Below are 19,853 nucleotides of genomic sequence, written 5' to 3' on the forward strand. Positions count from 1 at the left end.
GAAACATCACACAGCTGCACAGACAGCCCCCTGCCGGCCGCAGCGGGGTGAGGACGCGGGCGGCCGCCGGGCCGGAGGCGGCGACAGGGGAACGGCGCAGCGCAGAGGAGCGGGCTGTGGCGCGGGTGGGGGCAGCACGGTGACGCTCTTGGTCCTGGGGCTGGGTACATGCGCTGTGCGGGGCTGAAGCGTCGGGGGCACCCGAGGCACGAGGGGCTCCTAGTGATGATGGAGGCACAGAAAGGCAGGAGCCCCTCGCCCGGGCCGGCCAGGGCGGGCGTGCCGCGGCCTGGGACGGGCAGGCGGGGACCTCGGGCGGAGCGGCACGGTCTCGGGGGCGCCCCCTCCCGGCGGTCCGTGCGAGCTCCCGCAGGGGCGATGCGGGCTCTTGGGGGCTGGTCACGCCCCGCCGCGGTGTGTGACGTCACGGCGGACGCCGGAAGCGGCGCTGGGGCGCGCCGTTGCCGGGCAACGGGCCGGCGCGGGCCTGGGGGACGGCGGCTGTCAGCCTCTCCCGGGTCTGCCCCACCGAGGCGGCGACGCGGCGGCCGAGGCGGGTGCGAGCCGGCGACGTCCAGAAGCCGCGGGCCGGGCCCTCAGCCGTCCCGGGCTGCCCTCCGGGCCCGCCGCGAGAGGACGCCCCGCTCCCGGGGCTCCGCACCCCGCCGCTCCCCTCGGCGCCCGCCTCCCTGCGGATCCGCCCCCGCTGTGGAGCGCGGGACCCCGCGGCCACCCCCTCACGCGGCCTTGCCCGGCCGGCGCCGTCCGCGCGCCGCACTCGGCACCGGCGTGCGGGCCCCGCGGCACCTGGGCCTCCCGGGAAGGCCCCGCCGGCCCGGGCAGCGCCTGCGCGCCGCGTGCATGTCCCCCGAGCAGCTCCCCTCCGGGGCCGTGCTGGCCCGGGGCCGCCGGGATGCGGGGCCGGCGGGAGACGCGGGCCGGTCTCCGAGCGACCTCGCAGGGGAGGCAGGCGGGGTTTCCCTCCTCGAGGAGACCGCGGGACAGGCTGGTGAGAGTCCGGAATGGACGGGGATCCGCCGCGACCCTCCCGTGTCGCATGGGAAAGCCAGCGTCCCCCAGCGCCCCCAGGGCCCGTCCCCCCGCCTCAGCCGTTGTCCCGACCCCGGGGAGCACAGCAGCGCCTGGGGGGAGTTTGAAGGCTTTCGGGAATCTTCAGCCAAGTCTGAACAATTCTCTCGGTCCCTTGGACTTCTGGACAGACCCGCTCCCGCCCCAGAGGAACGTGGTTCTCCGCAGCCGCAGCCGGGCGGGGTGACAGGAGCCGCCGCCCTGCCACCGTCTCAGGTATTTCTAAAGTGCTGGTCGTCACCACGTTGAGCGGGAAGGGTTCGCAGGCTTGGGTGCGCTGTCCAGCGAGCGCTCTGCCAGCCTTCGAGGGTCTGCTTTTCTCCTGGACGTCGTCCCTGAGGCCAGGGAACGAGTGGGTTGACAGAGGAGGCTGCAGGAGTGGAACCCACGGTGGCCGGGTGGGAGCCTCCCGAGCTGGGCCGCCTTCTCTGACCACCCCTCGCCAGGCATGTCCACGCTCAGTCCATGGGGCTGCGCTCTCCTGGCCCCAGTTGAGGACACGTGGGCAGGGAGCGTTTTGTCTGAATTCGGAATCTACGGATTTAGGAAGTCTCTCGGGCCTCCTAAACTCACGTACTTGCATTCCAGTTCGCCTGTCGTGAACTGGGCAGTGCCCGACCCTGCCAGTCGCCTCTCCCTCGCTCTTTTATAGCTGCTGGACAGCGTCCTCCTTTTTTGTGACTCCTCTGAGCCTTCTCCTTTTCTGTCTTCCTCTTCCTTCCACTGCTTCTTTCTCTGCTATGTCTTCCCAAATGATCCACCCCAAACACGACGAGAAAAAAAGATAAGTACAGCAAAGTAAGGGAAGGAAACGTGTTGCTGGTTCTTGGAGATGGATTGTTTCCTAAACCACGCAGTTTCCCCAGACAGCTAGTTAGGACTTGACCCAACTCAGACAGCCCTCCCTCCACCACCTCATACCGACTCGGCCGCAAACCTCAGGTCTTCTTCATGGTGAGGTGCTGTGTTTATGGTAGTACGTGCGGATTTCTTAACCAAGTAACATGGAAACAGTGCTAACGTCATTCGTTGGCCATCTTTTTGGCATGCATCACAGATGAGGTTTAAGAGTTGTGCTCTGGGCCGGCCTGTGGCTCACTCGGGAGAGTGCGGTGCTGATAACACCAAGGCCGCAGGTTCGGATCCTATATAGGGATGGCCGGTTAGCTCACGGGCTGAGCGTGATGATGACAACACCAAGCTAAGGGTTAAGATTCCCTTACCGGTCATCTTTTTAAAAAAAAAGAGTTGTGCTCTAACCCCACTTTTCCCATGAGCCCTGGGGTTCTCATCACGTGATTTGCATAGCATGGTGATTTTTGGGAACAAGTATGTTAAGAGATAGGAGGGACACTTGACATATGCATTTCTAAAAGTCAATGATTCAATTACAAATTTTATATGTACCAAGATTATTTATTTGGAATAAGGTAATGTGTGTATTTCTCCTAACTTTGGTATGTTTTTCTCTTTTAGCCCATCCTCAGCTATGAGAACATTTTTAAGTTTGCTTTTCAAGAAATAACAGTCCAACAGGCAACTGAGGATGTTTCCACCTTAGACCAATTCTTAGAAATAAGAAGTGGAGAAAAATCTGACCTTGCATCTGTACATAAATTGTGGTAATGAACTTAAATTGGAACTAAATATTTCTCACAGCAATTTTGCATTTCTCTTTGAAGAAAGTGGATGTGAGGCTTTGTTTCCACCTTTTTAGAGAGCGCCATCTCTCCTGAAGTCTTGCCATCTGTGGGTTGTAGTGTCCCCACAAGGAACTGGGCAGCACACGTTGATGCTCTAGTCTCAGCCCTCCTCTCTGAGTCTATGTTCAGTCGCCTGCCACCCACCTCCCACCCCACACCAGCTCACTTGGAGCAAATCGGGCCTGACCTCCAGCTCCTCTTGTGTCTCAGTGCAAGTGCTGGGTGCAGAAGCAGTAGAAGGGACTGGTGGGCCTGGGCAGAGGGGCCTCCTGGGGGACTCAGCTAGGTGGTCTCTGGCAACCTAGTGATTCTTGGCCACAGAGTTATAGAAAATACCTCTGGGAGCCATAGAGGCCACCCAGTGCTCTGGAGTGCCATTCTCAACCCATGTGTGTGCTCCTGGAGCTGCCAGCAGGCCCCCAGGGGAAATGACAAAGGCAGTTGTTTGCAGATGGCCATTCTCTAAGGACACACTTTCAACCAAGCATTGAAAGAGAAACAGTGCTTGCGAGGATTATGTGTCATGATTGAGAAGATCAAGACAGGTTGGCCCAAGGCCCTAGAGAGAGGGAGGTGAGGGCTGGGGTGAGCTGCTCCCGGGGCCTTCAGCATGCTTTGCTGAGCGGGTTTCCCAGGAGCTGGGGGAAAGCCAGGTCTGTGTGCTGCAACGGTCTGTACATGTCTGAGCAGGCCTGGACTTTGTCAGAGAGCTCTGCAGAGAGGCCATTCTGGGCTCTGGCCCATCATGAGCACTGCTGGGGTCCAATTCAGTGCCTGCCCAGGGCCCTTCACAGGGGCCAGGAGAGTGAGGCCTGGAGCTTCAGAGGCTGCAATCAGTTTTTCCCAGATGGCCAATGTGCCCTCTGTGCAAACCATGATCCTTGGAGAGAAACTGCCGAGGGGGCAACCCCAGCAAGCTGGCAGCAGTGCTGACATCACTGTACCCCAGCAACATGAGCCTGGGGACCCAGAGGCAGGGGAGGGCCTGGGTGTTGGGACTCGGTAGGGCTGGACAGGCATGAGACAGAAAGATGGGGGTTATTTTGGGGGTAGACTGGAGCACTGTAGGCATGTTCTGAACCACTAGGGTATTCCTGGAAACAACCCTGGCATTCACCATGGCTCGTCTCCCCCTAGAGTTATTTGTGTGCCCGTTTTACCTTCCCTACCAGAGCGTGAACTTCTCATGGGCCACCCCTCTCAGCCCCCACAGTAACACATGACACACAATAGACGTTCACCTGCCCCTTGTTCATTCATTCGTCCTCAGGCATTTGGCGTTCTTTGTCTGTGACCATCCGTTTTGTACCCAGCACAGTTATAGGCACTCGAGTGAACAAAACCAGCAAAATATCTGGCCTCGAGGAGTTTTTCCACCTTGGAGGGGATGCTTCATAATGAAAATAAGTAAACCGTTGCCTGGGGATGCCCTCTGTGGACAGAAATCAGGCGAGGGGGAGGATGTGCCAGCGTGCTTTGCAGAGTAGTGAGTGTTGTCTGAATCAATGAACAGACTAGGGAGACAGCAAGCACTGCTGCAGGGATGCTGTTTTTAGAGTTCTTAAAGGCCAGGTACTCTGCTCACGTGAGGTCACCTTTTAATGACTGCATCTGTTTTCCAGTTCTGAGTCAAGAAAACTCTGGAGAGCTCTGCAGAGCACAGATACCACCTCTGCTTCACGGCGCCTCTGGAGTGAATCCCGCTGCCAGGAAAACTTCTTTCTTGTTCTTGGCATAGATACTGCTCAGAAGGTAAGGCAGCTTAGGTTGAGATGGGGCTCCTGGGAGTGCGGATGGGCTTCCCCATAGTTGTTGCCCATGGCCACGCACCCCCTGGAGACCATCTGCCTGGGATGGGGTGGCGGGTGGGGAGAACGCGCTGGCCTTCAGTGGGGCACAGCTGCATCAGGACCTGGAAGACCACCTCTACCCAAGGTTGTGAGGCCCTGTGCAAGGCTCTTGCAGCCGGTGACAGTGGTGGGGACACCCTGTGCACGTGGGTTTGGTGGGTTGTGGGGGAAGGTGCTACAGCAGAATGCCATGAAGTGCACAAGCCACAGGACCTGCTTATGGCCTCCTGGGAACCCCCCTTTGAGGAGCCGTGGAGGGTGGTGGGGTCGGCAGGGCGCAAGCACAGGCAGGAGTGTGCTCTGCACCGCAGGTGCTAATGGAGGGGGTGGGGTGGGGACCGGGGCCTGCCTACAGTGGACACACAGGAACGGGGAGTGCCAGTGAGGGGCACATTGGTGTGGACATGTGGAATGTGAGGAATCAGGCCATGTCAGATGGAAACGCCCTGCAGCAACGTGATAGATGGGCCTGGCATGCAGCCAAGCAGCGGGTGCAGGTGGAGGTGCGGGGTTACATGGGCATGGGTCACTAGGTAGCCCAGTCCACGTGTGGAGGCCCTGGGATGAATCCCTAATGCTTGAGGTGGGAGGAGCCCGAGCAGAGGGCAGGGAAGGGAATGACATGGCGAGGTGCATACACCCACATGCTCACGCCCCCGAGTTATCCAAGGAAGTGCAAGTGACCAGGAGACCCACCTTTTGGTGAGCCCGATGGCAGAGATCTTCCAACTCAGAGAGGGCCGACTGGGGTCACGCAGACTGGGGGCACGGAATGGTTCTTGTGTTGGCCCATGGGCCACACTAGGCTGGTCAGGAAGGAAGGGGGGGCCTGGAAGGAATGGAGAGACGCTGATGAGGCCAGCCCTGGCTGTGTGATTGGGTGAGGGAAACAGAACCAGGAGGCTAGGGAGTGGGGGGCACCCTGTATGGGGGCTCTGTGAGGAGGGACAGCTCCAGGCGATGGCAGGGCAAGGGGGGCTCACCGAGGAGGGGCTGTGAAGAGCTTTCCATGGAGCAGGTTGAGGAGCACTGTGGTCCTGGAGGCCTGTGAGCCAGGCAGGTGATGGACAGCAGGTGGCAGGGCCCAGCAGAGGAGACCGGCTGGCCTGACCTCAGAGGGAGGAGCCTGAGTGTGCAGGGAATCAAGACAACTTTGCGATGTTAGGATGAAATTTGGGGTTGAGAGGATAAAATGGGAGAAAATGGTGACTGGCTGGCTGGTGGGCATTTGTTTCCTTAGATGCTTTCTGGAGGCCAGGGTCACATTTTGGAAGGTTCCAACCTTAAAGAGCCTGAAGAACTCCTGGCTGTTGGCAGCTTCCGTCTGCACCACTGCAGAGCCCTGGTCCAGACCACAGTGAGTAGCACCAGGGAGAGGCCCCGGCTTGCACCGCCCACACCCGCCACCGCAGCGCTGCGCCGCTGCATCCAGCTACTCACTCACTTTCTTCCTTTAACTCTCATGGACTTGTGAAAAATGATCATTCCTGCCACCTAGAGCAGACAGGCAAAGCATTAATGGCCTGCAGGGTGCCGAGTAGAAACGTTCCTCCACCAGGACCCAGGAGAAGAGGAGTCTTGCAGGGGAACGGGCTGAGGGGTGGTGAGGACAACTGCTGGACAGCCCCAGCATCAGGCGAGGAAGGACTGGCCTGCAACTGCTGGGCTGGGGACATGGCTCCCCTGTGGGGAGCTGTAGGAAGAAGGTGACTGTGGCGGCTTCAGCCACAGGCCACTTACCATAGCAGTCTGGCAGAGGCACCTGCAGGGCCTGTCCAGCAGCTTTTCTCTCATGGTCTCAAGCTCCTGTGGCAGAGTCACTTCATCACATCACCACGGCAGGAGGAAGGCGGTGGACAGAAAAGGGGGCTTCTTCTTGCAGCTCTTTCTTTTATTAGAGGCTGGGGTCTTGTGCCCACCCTTGGACCCGGTATTGCAGGAGGGGCGAGGTGGCCAGGCCCCGCTCACTGGGCTTCCTGCTCAGCCTGAGAAGGGTCCTTCCTAGAGCACAGCTGGGCTCCTCTGTATACCTAGGACATGGTGGGAGTGGCACATGGGTAGTGTGTCCACAAGGATCTGCTCTGGAAAGTGGTGGTCATCACGTGGAGTGACGTGGAGGGAGGGGCAGGTATGAGGCACTGCCCTGTGGCCCCCTGGGAAGTGACGACCTGAGCTAGAGCCAGGGCGGCAGGATGGTGGAGGGGCCAGCTGGGAAAGTCACGCGATGCTGCACCCTTCTGACACAGCCTGTGGAGGGAGCAGGGCTGCGTGGAAGGCAGTGGCTCTCAGCAGGAGGTGGCTGGGGCCAGGTTCTGCCAAGAGTTTGGTACGAATATGGCTGCCGCCCTCAATGGCCAACACATGGTGACAGGTGCCGTGGGGCACCCAGGAGAGGGCCCTCATCATCAGCACACACCAGCCGTCTCCAGGGATTCTGAGGATTCTGTCCATCTGCACTTTTTTTTTTTAAAGGTGACCGGTAAGGGGATCTTAACCCTTGACTTGGTGGTGTCAGCACCACGCTCTCCGAAGTGAGCCACGGGCCCGCCCCCATCTGCACTTTAGAAAACACCCTAGGACAGGAGGTAGAAACTTGCAGAGGCTGGGGTTGTCTTAAAGCAGCACGACATGTAAAACTGTTCAGGCTGCTCATCACGATAGCCAACACGGGGTGTCCAGCAGCAGTTGCTTGGGTGGACGTGCGTGGTGTAGTCCAACAGCGGATCCTGCAGGGTGTGAGCAGAGTGCGGTGGTGGCCTCTAGAAAAAAGCACAAGACACATAGCACAAGGGCAGAGATGCCACCTGAGAACCAGGGACCCACCACTGTGTCAGGGTGAAGCCAGTGTCGTGGAGTCATAGAAAGCTGCGTCGTCGCTTGGGAAGTCAGCTGCCGGTACCTGCTGCAAGAGAGGAGGCCCAAGGGCGGGCAGTGCGGCACCCCTCATGGGCCGGGTTCCCGCACATTTCTACCCATGTGCTTCTCTGCTCACATCACATAATGGGAAGGTTTTGATGACAACAACAAAGGGGGGAACACAGAGGGGCCAGAGGCAGGGGAGGGTGGGCAGGGCAGAGGCCACAAGCTGGCATTCTGAGTTGCCGTGTGTGCTGGCACCTGACCACTGTCCTCCTCCTCCCTCAGCTCTCAGGGACACCCGGCAGCCGGCACGGAAGCCTGATTACGTACAGCCTCTTTCTAAAGACCCCCTTGCACGGAAACAGGCAACACATCACAATTCCAAGGAAAAAGAAGATATTCACTCCACGTAACCTAAAAATGATGTTCTTTAATAGTGATGTTTGCTAAACACAAGAGTCCTTTGTACTGTCATGAGGAATTTTACATTTTCTTACTGGTTTGGTTTGGTCCTGGAAACCAGACCTATTCTATGGGGCTATCTCCCAAATTCCAAGTCAGTTTCCTAGGATCTGTCTCTCAAGGCCCGTCCTGTACGCCTGGCTGGTTCCAGGTCTGAGCAGGATAAATGGGGTGTGTCCCTCGGCAGGGCCAGCCCTCACAGGGTGGGCAGAGGCTCCTGGGTGCGCTGGCAAGCTGTCGGGCTCCAGGTGGCAGCACAGGGCACCCAGTGAAGGACGCCGGGCTTGGCTTCATTGCCTGGGGACACCTCTCTGTGTTGGATCAGTGGGTTCAGAAGACAGGAGACAACATAGAAATGTTGCCAAGGAGACACTCTTGACAGCGCCCAGGAAACCCTCCTGTTCCATGCTCAGCCCTTGACCCTGGGCTCCACGCAAGTCCCCAGAGTCTCACAAGTATGCTCCCGCGGGCCCTGTCCCGTAGCCTGGGGACAGGCCTTTCTCCCCCACGGTGCTGGAGCATCTGAGGGCCAAGGGCCTCCAAGGTGGAGTCAAGCAATCAGCACTGACTGTGTAAGCTTTCATGAATAAACCGGCCTGGACCAGCCTGTGTTCTTGCTGATTCATTGGCTCTGCAGGGACCAAAGCCTGAAGTTCTGTCCCTTGGGGCGGCCTGGGGCCTGAAGGGCTGGCAAAAAGGCCATACTGGTGAGGGACACCAGTTGTACATCAGACACCAGGGTGCACTTGGCTTTGAGTTTATAACAAGGGAATAACATTTTTTTTGTTTGTTTGGTACCAGATGTTTGGGAAAGCTGCCTTAATTTTTCATTTTCAACCAGAAGAGGGTGGGCATTTGGAGACTGCTTTTCTAACATGCTGCATCCTTCAAAGGCACTGTCTGCTTGGGGGTCTTTTGGGGACCCTGTCAGCAGAGACCCTCTGGGACATGTTCTAGTTTCCTAACCTTTGGTTTAAAGGTTAGACTTTTACAACCCAAAATATTCCACTCTGCCTTCTCCCATTCAGAGCTTCAGATCTGGACTCTGCCATGTCAGTACATCTCCGTGGTAGCCCTGAGTCCCCATACCGGCTGTGAGCAGTAATCCACAGCCCTCAGCAGGCCGGGCCTTTCTCCTGACCTCCCTGTGGCTCTGTCACAGCAGCCTCCGACTCAACAGGCTCCAAACCCGAGCTCTGTCCTGCCCCACCCAAGCTGGCAGCTTGGCAGTGAGGTGCAGGCTGCTCTGAAGAATCTCGCCAGTGTTCAGGCCTCGGGCCTGCTCAAGCAAGTGTCCTGATACCCCTCATAAAGCATCTGAGGTCCTCAGCAGAGCCACAGCCAAGTCCTGAGCCAGCTCAACCACAGGTAAGAATGGCACGTTTCCCACTCCAGTAACCCGACAGATGAAGGTACAATGCCCCTTTCTGGGAATAAATATTTACTGCACCCTCTACTGCTCTTTCATACAAAGCACCTAGTGTACGATGAAACACAAGACACACAAAAGAGCAGAACACATGAGCCATGGTCAGCAGAAGCAGGTCCAGTGACGGCCTGATGAAATTAAAGCCAAGGACTGTGAAGTGACTGGGGAAGGTGGTCGGGGCCCACAGAGAGTGACGGCAACAGGAAGAGGTGGACATTTCATCAGGAGCATGGGGGCTTAAAAAACAAAATGGAAATGCTGTAGATGAAAATTAACTTCACAAATGAATGCTTCTATATGGGCTTAACGGCAGCCTGGACACATTGGAGGAACGAATCAGCAAGCTTGAGGACTGGCCAGCAGGAAAGATCTAGACAACACAAAGAGAAAAAAGGGGAGGAGAAGCAGAGCAGAGTGTACGAAGCCTGGGGCCAGCATCAGATGGTCTGAGCAGGAGTGACGTGATCGCAGAAGCAGAGGAAACAGAGAACAGTAAAGAAATATTTGAAGAGTTAATGGCTAAGAACACTCCAAAAGTGATGAAAGACAATAATGCACAGATGCAAGAATCTCTGTAACCCCAAGCGGGCTACATATGAAGAAAGCCGTGCAGCTCTTGCAAATAGCCAGAGTAGAAGCAGGAGATTCCCTGCTTCTGGAATGTGGCTGAGGTTATGTCTCGCCGGAAGCAGTGGTGGCCAGAAGGCAGCGGGGCAACTTCTGCACTGTGCTGGAAAGGGGAAAGTCAACTAGAATTTCATATCTGACTGACGTTCTTTAAAAATGAAGGTGTTATCAGCCAGGATCCAGCCGAGATATAGAAACCACACCAGCTACAAATTAACATAAAGAATTACTAACTAGTAAAAGGTGGTTAACTACTAAAAGGGTTTTGTGGGTTTTTTTTTAAATAATGACTTAAAGGGTCCTGAAACAGCAAGTCAGGAAGCTGCTTCTCCTCTACGCTGGGGACCACCAAGGAACAGGCCTGGGAGAGGCCCCCTCCTCCCAGGCTAACATGCAGGCCTCTCAGAGAGGGCATGGCTGCCACCAGAACAGGCACGAGCAAGGAAAGTGAGCTGGTCTATGGGCCGGCTGGGTGGGAGGACAGGTGCCCACGGGAGCGTCCCACGGGGGTGGCGCAGCAGCAGGGGCCCAGCGCGCAGCAGCAGGGCTCCTGTCCTGAACTACAACAGAGGACCAGACCTGACAGGGAGGCATCTTGCAGTGTCACTCCAGGGCATTCTACTGGCAAAGCCTGATATTCCTCCAGCTGGCAAAGGAGAAATGATTACAGCGTCATCACAAAACAGGAGAAGGGAAGGTGGATTTGGAGCTAAGAGGCAATAAATTGATCATTGACACAGAAGGCAGGCTGCACTGGCCAAATCTAAGCGCTGTCCAAATTTGAACACAAAAATAATTTAGGAAATTAGTGAATTAAGTCCTTAAAACCTAGGAGCACATGAGGTCCTACTGATGGTGATACAGGTGGTGATACCTAGGTGGATGGACAGATAGGTGGCGGGTGGACAGATACAGGAGAAGGGTGGGCTCTTCTTTTCTTAGAATGCTGACTGCCAGTTGGTAACTGTGCAGGGAGGGAGTGCTAAAGTTGGAAATCATCATTTTGTAACCATCACAATAAAGATTGGTGCACATGAAATCATCAACGGATGCTAAATCCAGGGAGGGGATTTTGAGCAGGAGCAGAAGGATGTCTATAAGGTCTTCCGTGTCTCCCCACAGACTGGTTACCAGTTTACAAGGATAAACATAGAAACAGTGGCAAATGAAACAATGCCGGGGAGGGGGCCAAAGTCAAAGTCACCGACGAGGGCTTTGTGTTGGTCTCCTGTGGCTGCTGGATCAAAGCACCTCAGACTTAGTGGCATACGCCAACACACACGTCTCCCCTCATAGTTGCAGAGGTCGGAAATCCGAAGAGCTCACGGGGCGGAGATGAAGGCGGGGTGGCCCGTGCTGCCTGCAGGGCCCTGGGGAGGCCGGGCCTGCCTTTCCCAGCTTCCCGGGCTGCTGGCCGCTCACGGGCCTCCTGCGTCTCCCAGCCCGGCGGCACGGCATCTCCAAAGCACTCCCCACCTCCAGACCCACGTGGCCGCCTCCTCTCAGGCCCAGCGCCCCTGAGAATGGCAACGTTCTCTCAAATAACGTCACCTTCAGGGAACCGTCCGTGTTCCAGTTCTGTCAGCTGACCCAGTGACTGCCTCAGCACTGTTTATCCTCCAATACAGTGTGTATGTACCTGCTTTCTTCTAGAGCATTTGAGTCAGCAGATTCACACTGTAAGAAATGCTGAATGAAGTTCCTCTCACTAAAGTCAGTGAAAAAAGTCAACCCCGAAAGGTCACATACTGTATGATTCCACTTAGATAACATCCCTGAAATGAAAAAATTAAAGAGATGGAGGACAGATCAGTGGTTGGCAGGGTGAGGGTTTGGGGGTGGAAGTGCCGGGGCGGGTACAAAGGGCCCTTTGGTGGGGAAACATCTCTGCCTCCCGCTGTGGTGGAGGTTGCAGGGGCCACATGTGACGACAGTGCACAGAAGCACGCACAGACATGCGTGTGCACATGCACACACGCTCCCGTGCTCATAAACTGGGAAGTCTGAGCGAGCTCTGTAGATGGACCCCTCTGGGGTCGTTCCCAGGCATCAACACGGCCTGTGGCTGTATAAGATGCAGCCAGGGGTGCTGGGCACTGCCAAGGGTCTCTCCAAACTCCTGCGATTTCCTGTAAACCCACAATTATTTAAAATAAAAGGTTTCTATATAATGGATTAAATACTGGATAAAAAAGAAGGACTGGCTGGTATTGGGATCCGAACCCTTGACCTTGGTGTTATGTATGCTGTTTTTAAGAAATGCACTTAAAAAGTGCATTTAAATGCACATAGACGCATTATAAATTACAAAGTTAAATGGTAGAGATCGTACGAGCAAACACACCTGGCATAAGAAAGCTGGTGAGAGAGACCAAAGGTATTACCAGAAAAATGAGGGCCCTGTCACAGGGTACAGGGGTTGGCTCACTAAGAACACACAGCACGCTAAGTGTGTGCACCTAGTAACAGTTTCAGTGTAAAATAAATGTGCCCCCAGAGGGCAGAGCCAGGCCGACCCACCAGCAGAGCTGGGCCGCTCCACACCCGTCTCAGAAGTCGGCAGGACCAGTGGGCAGAAATCCAGTAAAGACGCACAGGCAGGAGCGCCACAATCCCGACAGCCTGTGGGTGCGCTTGGAGCCCCTAAGAGAGCCTGCAAGGGCGGGGGGTATGCTCCTGGCTGGCAGCTATGCCTTCCCACCCGGCCACACCCTGCCTGCTGTCCCCAGTGGTGCTGAGCTCGGACCCTGAGCCGGCCGTTTCTGCCAATGCGGGCCTCCAGTGCCAGGCCACCTCCTGGCCTGCAGCGTTCCTGCCCCCACTCCTGCGCCTGCTCCTGCTCCCTCGCCCTCTTGTCCTGCACCACTGCATCACCAGATAAAATTCTTGCACTTGCAAACCCATCCTGACACCTGGTTCCTGGAGGAACTTCACGAATGTAGCCACCGACCCACGTGCACTAAGTGACACCTCAGAGTCCTCCACCCACAGCACAGGCCCACTCCTTCCGAGTGGACAAAGGACACTCGCCGCAGCAGCTCATGTGCAAGGCCGTCACCAGGCAGAGTTGAGGGTCAGCGCCTTGGAGACATCACCATCATGCAAACTCTGCCCGACCTGAAGCCTCCAAGCTGGACAAACGTCTATTGACCCCACAGAGATGTGGACAGATGTCCAAGGACGCAGCTGCGGGAGTCTCAGCCCAGGTGCCAGCTGCGAGGGGGAAGGAAGCCCTCAGGACAAAGCCAGCCCCAGCCCTACCTGACCACGAGGCTCGGCAGTCCCAGCAAGAACCACCCGCGTGAGAGACAGAGGCCTCAGCGCCATGACCGAGCGTGGCTGCTGCAGGCATGAAGTGAGGGTGCGGCTACCCCGCGTCCAGAGGAAGAACCTCAGACAAGTTCAGTACAAGAGTGTAATGAGCAAGTAGCAATTCACGAATCGGCAGTGCTCAGGACAAGAACAGGTTCACAGAAGGCCGGCCCTGCAGGTGGTCAGGCAGTGTGTGTGAGCGGAAGACGGACGGAGGTGCCTACAGCTGGGCCCGCAGCTGAACTTGTGCAACTGACACGCTCCGCTGTTGTGACTGGCTGGGACTCCGCTGTTTGTTATAGAGTATGCGCCGAAGTTAGGCTTTTCGTTAGTTTATATACTAAGTCAGGTTGCAGTTCACTGTGTAAGGACTCAGGCCAAATTTACTTTTTTTTTTATTTTTTAAAAGATGACCGGTAAAGGGATCTTAACCCTTGACTTGGTGTTGTCAGCACCACGCTCACCCAGTGAGCTAACCAGCCGTCCCTATATGGGATCCGAACCCACGGTCTTGCTGTTATCAGCACCACACTCTCCCGAGTGAGCCACAAGCTGGCCCAGGCCAAATTTACCTTAAGAGCAGCAATAGATAACTGGAACAACACATGTCCCAATAACCAGTGGACCAACAGAGATCACTGGAAAATTAGGCAATATTTTTAATTAAATAATGAAAATACAACTTATCAAAATTTGAGAAAAATGGGGGGGTTAGCAAGGAATTGGTAATAAAGTAATTATAAATATAGTATTTATCCTGACTTGAGGAGCACGTGTTGCACATAAGTATTGATATTCAATGCTATGCCCCACAGATATTTACAATCAATTACATTTCTTTCTTTCTTTTTTTTTTTTAAAAGCTAACCGGTAAGGGATCTTAACCCTTGACTTGGTGTTGTCAGCACCACACTCTCCCAAGTGAGCCACGACCCAGCCCTTCGATTACATTTCAATTCAAAAATAAATAAATAAATAAATTGAGAAAAAGCAGTGCTTAGAAATTCATAGCTTTAAATGCTTATATTAGGAAACAAGAAACATATAAAATCAATTACCTAAGCTTTTATAAGTTGCTAGAAAAAGAGCAAATTAAACCCAAAGTAAGTAGAAGAAAGGAAATATTTTTATTTTTACAAGCAGAAATCACCAGAACAGAAAATGGGCGAACACTAGAAAAAAGGGGTGGCCCGAAATGAAGACCATAAGAGATGACACCAAGTGAGAGGCGTGGCTCTCGTGTGGGTCCTGATCCCCACGACAGTTTGGGATTGTGAACGGCAGGAGAGAGCGGACGGTTTCTACGGGCCAGGGAAGCAAGCAATCAATAGACTGAGGAGACGAGCTGCATCTGGTAAGGGGTAACCCAGGCATCCCAAGCGTGCAAGGAGCTCAGACACACCCAGAGCAAGAAAACAACGTGATTTCAAAGTGGGCAAAGAACAGACATTTCTTGAAGAGGACATACAAATAGACAAGCACATGAAAAAATGCTCAACATCACTAGACACCAGGGAAATGCAAGTCACAACCACAGTAAGATATCTCCACACCCCACTTATAATGGCTATTGTCAAAAAGACAAAAACAAGCATTGGCGAGGATGTGCAGAAAAGGAGCCCTTGCACACTGCTGGTGGGAACATAAATGAGACAGCCATTCTGGAAAACAGTACAGAGGGTCCTCAAAAAACTAAAAACAGAACTACCGTAAGATCTAGCAATCCCACTTCTGGGCATATACCCAAAGGAAATGAAATGGGCATATCAAAGGGATATCTGCGCCCCTGTGTTTATCGCAGCACCATTCACATAGCCAAGATACACCATCGGCCTGCGTGTCTTTCAGCAGATGAGTGCATAGAGGAAGGGTGGTGTGTGCACACAATGGAATGCCACTCAGCCTTAAAAAGGGATATCCTGTCATTTGCGCAGACATGGGAGAGCCTGGAGGGCATCATGAGAAGTGAAATAAGCCAGGCACAGAGAGAGAAACACCACATGTCCCCCACTCACATGGTGCCGTGGAAGCAGGAAGCAGAACGGTGGTGACAGAGGCTGGGGAGAGGGCGGCTGATTGATAAGGATGAATTGACAACAATGTATTGTGTAACTGACAATTGCTAAGAGTAGATTTAGTGTTCTCAGCACAGGAATGTGAAGGGACGCATATGTTAATCAGCTCAGTTTAGCTGTTCCACAGTGTACACGTGTTAGAACACATCGTGCTGCACACCACAGATGCATGCAGTTTATCCTTGTCAGTTAAAAAAATCAATGTAGGAAAAGTGAACGAAGAGGCGCACACAACGCTGGCAAAGGCACAGACACACCGTGAGCTCCATTCCCACTCAGTTCAAGCACAGCAGGTCCCCTGGTGGGTGTGTGGGAGGGCAGTCACCTCTGGTGGGGGCCCTGCTGGGGCTGGGGGGCTGGTACCTTCCACACCTTGACCGGAAGTAACCACTGGGGCATCTTCCCCTGTAAACTGTCACCAAGTGGACACTGAGGAACTGGGCATGTTGGGAACTCTGATGGGGTACCTAAGTTGTAAGAGTTAGAGGGGCTGGCCAGTAGCTCGGTTGGTTAGAGTGTGGTGTTAACAACACCAAGGTCAGAGGTTCATATCCCCTTAACCGATCAGCCACCAAAAAGATATAAATAAATAAAAATTAAAAAGAAAGTAAAAGGGAAGTTTGGGGGAGGGGGGACCAGAGACATATGAATATGAACCAAGTGTTACATGATATTGAGCAATTAGTAATTTTCTAACTACAATAAGGTATTGCTGCTTTGTAAGAAAATGTCCTGGGTGGCCGGTGCACTCGCTGGCTGAGCGCGGTGCAGGCGACACCAAGCCAAGGGTTGCGATCCCCTTACCGGTCACAAATAAATAAATAAATAAATAAAATTTTAAAAAATTAAAAATTTAAAAAATTTAAAAAAAGAAAATGTCCTTATCTTTTAAGTTCAACCTGTTTTTAGGGTCAAAATGTCTCAATATCTGGGATGTGCTTTAAAATTCTTTCACAAAAACAAACAATGCTGATGACCAATCAACAGGCTGTGGCCCAGGGCTCCCTCAACTCCACATGTGAAACGGTGATGACAAATGCGTTTCTGTGGGCAGAGCACCCTCCAGCACCTCGCAGTCACACCATGTCCTCCTCTGGCTCCCAGAAAGCCACGCAGCAGGACCACACAGCTGAAGCCGAGCGACCCAAGCATGCAGACATCTGCAGCAGGGGCTGTGGCCTCCAAGGGACCCTCAGTGCCCCCAGCACAAGGCCAAGGGTTCTGTCCACAAGGAGGAAACACAAGGGCCAAGATCTCAGCAGCCAAACACCGGATGGCTTCTGAGCAGCAAAAAGTGGGTGAGACACGAGGGGTCAGTGCACAGGAGGGACAGGGCCCTGCGGTCACAGTGACGTGGGGTGATGAGCAAGGGTCCTTGGCTGGGCACCGAGGTGACAGTGAAAACCCCAAACCATGACTCCAGACCCTACCACTGTGCACATGCACACAGGCACACCCTCCCCTGCGCCCTGGACAGTTCCCCACAGCAGGGCCACCAGCTGAGGCCAAGCTCATTCCCACGGCCTTCGTCACCTTGGGGGATGGCTTTGAGGCAGACAGGCGCAGCGCAGCCAGCCCCCCGCCTCACTCAGCTTCTGGCCGTGGTGTCAGTGGGTCCCAGACAGCCTGAGGGTGTGTTTGGTGGAAGGTCCCTGGCTCTGTGCTTGGCAGCCCACGGGTGCCACCGAGGACTCAGGCCCTGCTCCTTGTCCTCCTACCCCCCTCAACAGGGTGGCTTGTCCTGCATGGCGCCTGGGTCCACAACGGTCACTGCACTGCTGACGCTCTCAGCCACAGCCTAGCAGAACCCTCCTGGAGGTGGGCTTCCCATGTGCCAGGATCCAGGTCTGGGGCAGGAAATGCCCCCACTTGGCTCCCGCCCTGCAGGCTTCTGCTCCACTTCAGCAAATTGCTGGGGTCAACAGCGGGGCAGGCCCCCGGCTGCCCCCCAGCTCCTCGCTCAGGTCTTAGTCTACACAGGGAAAGCCACTTCCCTGGCCTCCATGGGAAGTGAGCCCCTTTCTCTTTGTGAAAATCCTGTGTCCATCAATGCAGTGAGTGCCCTGGCTTTGCTGGAGTCAGCCTGCAGTAAGACAACACCTGGGGGATGACCAGGCAGTGTACCAGAAGCCCAGCCCACCAGCGTGTGGCCTGCAGCCGCTCCAGGGAGTACGCGTGTGAGCACAGGATGGAGGACATTGGACAGATGGCAGAAGGCTCATGTGTTTAGTCACACTGAAGCTTCTGTTGGAACCTGACTCCCCTCGGCCTCCACCTGGCAGGCACCCTGGGACCTTTAGCTCCCTGTGGACACCCACCCAGCCAGCCACTACCCACCTTGCAGCTTTCCAACCTGTAAGCAGCAGATCAGGGGACTGCCCCAGATCCTGGTTATCTGCAAAAACCTGGGGGAAGGAGCACCAAGGTCACAAGGCCTCAGCTGACCCAAACGCAGGAAGCAGTTTTGCAGTTTACATATTTGGGTGCATTTTTTACAAAAATGATGAGGGTGCTGAGGGGTCCCCAAAGGTCCTACGCACAGGTCCCAGTGGTAGCAGTAAGCCCAGACTCTGAGGGCCAAGAATCCCACACACTCAGTGGCCATGGCCTCTGGGCTGCTCAGAGCATCTCATTTTTAGTGCTCTTCCTGGACCCTCCAGGAAAACCTAGAGATCTGGTCCAAGTGTCTTCCTCTGGCCATTGACCAAATCGTTATCCAAGAAGTGGACCTAGTGGGTTACCCCCACCCACAGGCACCTCCAGTTAGCTGGTTCTGACAACCTCAGAAACAATCCATGGAGCTGCTCCTGGCCACTCTGCAAAGCCTGACCAGCCAGAGCCACCAGATCTGGGCAGTACAGAGCCCATTCAAGCCCAGTATGGGAGGCACTGCGGGGGGAGACCCTGAGAAATAGGTGCTTATCTCCCACCGGGCAGGGCAGAATGAATTGGGTGGGCCTGATGAAGTGCTTGCCTGCAAAGGGGCAGGCTCGAGGTGCCCCAGCTGCAGTAGGGACCTGCTGGAGTGACAGGTGACACCTCCATCCAGGCCTGTGGCCTGCAATTACAGCCTTGTGGACGAGTGCTCACTAGTCCTAAATGTACTGCAAAGGCTCGTCATTGTTCTGAGAAATGGATGTTACACTTAAACCCTAGACATCCACACAGCACCTGCCCCCCTCGCTGCTCCGTGTCCACTAAACACACAAGCAGGCCCTGAGGACACTGTGGACTGTTCAAACAGCCACCCATGCACAGGGCATGATAAATGGGGACATTCCTATGTGTGGACCCAATGATCCAACTCATGACACCACCATGAGAATAACCTAGTTGGGCTGCAGCAAAGTCCTAAGAAGGACACCACATATTATTGCAGATGGAAACTCCTAGTAACCTGATACCAAGTATGACAGTTTATGAAAAGGGAAGATCCCATAACTCTTGAAGCAGATGCCAATACATAACACAAGAGTGTTTACAGTTTAAACGTGGAGACAGAGCCTCGCCATGAGCTTGGCAGATGGTTCCCAAGCCAGGCTCCTTGCCTTGAGGTCCAAGGGCTCAGGGGGACCACCGGCCACCAGACCAGCTCCTGAAGCAGACCATGCGGCTGCATGTGAGCTGCCATGGGGCACTTAGAAGAATGCCAGGCATTGGTCTGAGGTTGGGAGTCTGGCTTTAATCACTCAGTCTGGGAGGGGTCTGGGCCCAAGCAGCCCGGGTTTGGCCCTGTGGGACCCTGCACACAGCGCTGCGCAGGCCCCTCATCAATGTCACTCTTCTGGAGTCAATGGCTGTACTGTACCACGGTCACACGGGCCATCCTGTTCTGAGCAGGCACACTCAGGCGTCGTGGGAAGGACTGTGGAAGCACACTCTCCAGGTGTGATGCAACCTGGAGGTCTGACTCAGATTTCCACTGTCGCACTGTTCCACTTCTTAAAGTAAGTATGCATCTCTAACTTAAAAACCACACACACTTCCAATGAGAGGGGCCACGAAGCTGTGCGCCTAACGCGCTGGGCCCACACGAGGGCCGCCCCCACGTGTCCTCCTCGGGTCTTGGGGTCACCATCTCAATACTTGTAGGACAATAAACGTGGTAGTCATGTGATAAACTGCAACTGAAGTGAAATGCCCACACCCAGGGCACAGGGGAGCCACGGCTTAACTGGGGCAGGCCCCAGTTAGCCCTGCAGAGATTTTAGGTGACCGCAATTTGTACTTTTACCACTGAGTAGACTCCTTGTAAACATTACCAAACACTTGGAAAATCTGTTTCCAATTAATTTCTACCTTCATATTTTTAAATACCACATGTACCAAACTTGTAAAGAAGTTTCTGGACAAGCAATCAATTGTGTAGCTACTGTAGACTATGGCAGAAGCAAGCAGTCTTCTGGCTTACAAATATAACAAATTATGCAGGAGTCCAGGGAATAAG

General features: G+C 54.6%; 1 protein-coding gene across 2 annotated transcripts; it reads left to right on the plus strand.

Annotated features, from left to right (window-relative positions):
• Positions 1-845: 845 nt before the first annotated feature.
• On the plus strand, positions 846-8,552 carry CLBA1 (clathrin binding box of aftiphilin containing 1). 2 transcript variants are annotated; one of them, XM_063091751.1, is made up of 5 exons: positions 846-1,305; positions 2,566-2,711; positions 4,415-4,544; positions 5,883-5,999; positions 7,787-8,552. In XM_063091751.1, exons 1-5 carry the CDS (start codon positions 862-864, stop codon positions 7,949-7,951), a joined length of 1,002 nt encoding a protein of 333 aa, XP_062947821.1. In that variant the 5' UTR covers positions 846-861; the 3' UTR covers positions 7,952-8,552. The 2 variants fall into 2 exon arrangements, with proteins under 2 accessions (XP_062947821.1, XP_062947823.1); XM_063091753.1 differs by lacking the exon at positions 5,883-5,999.
• The last annotated feature ends 11,301 nt before the right edge of the window (positions 8,553-19,853 follow it).

Source organism: Cynocephalus volans, chromosome 3, assembly GCF_027409185.1.
Source record: "Cynocephalus volans isolate mCynVol1 chromosome 3, mCynVol1.pri, whole genome shotgun sequence".
Lineage (NCBI taxonomy): Eukaryota > Metazoa > Chordata > Mammalia > Dermoptera > Cynocephalidae > Cynocephalus > Cynocephalus volans.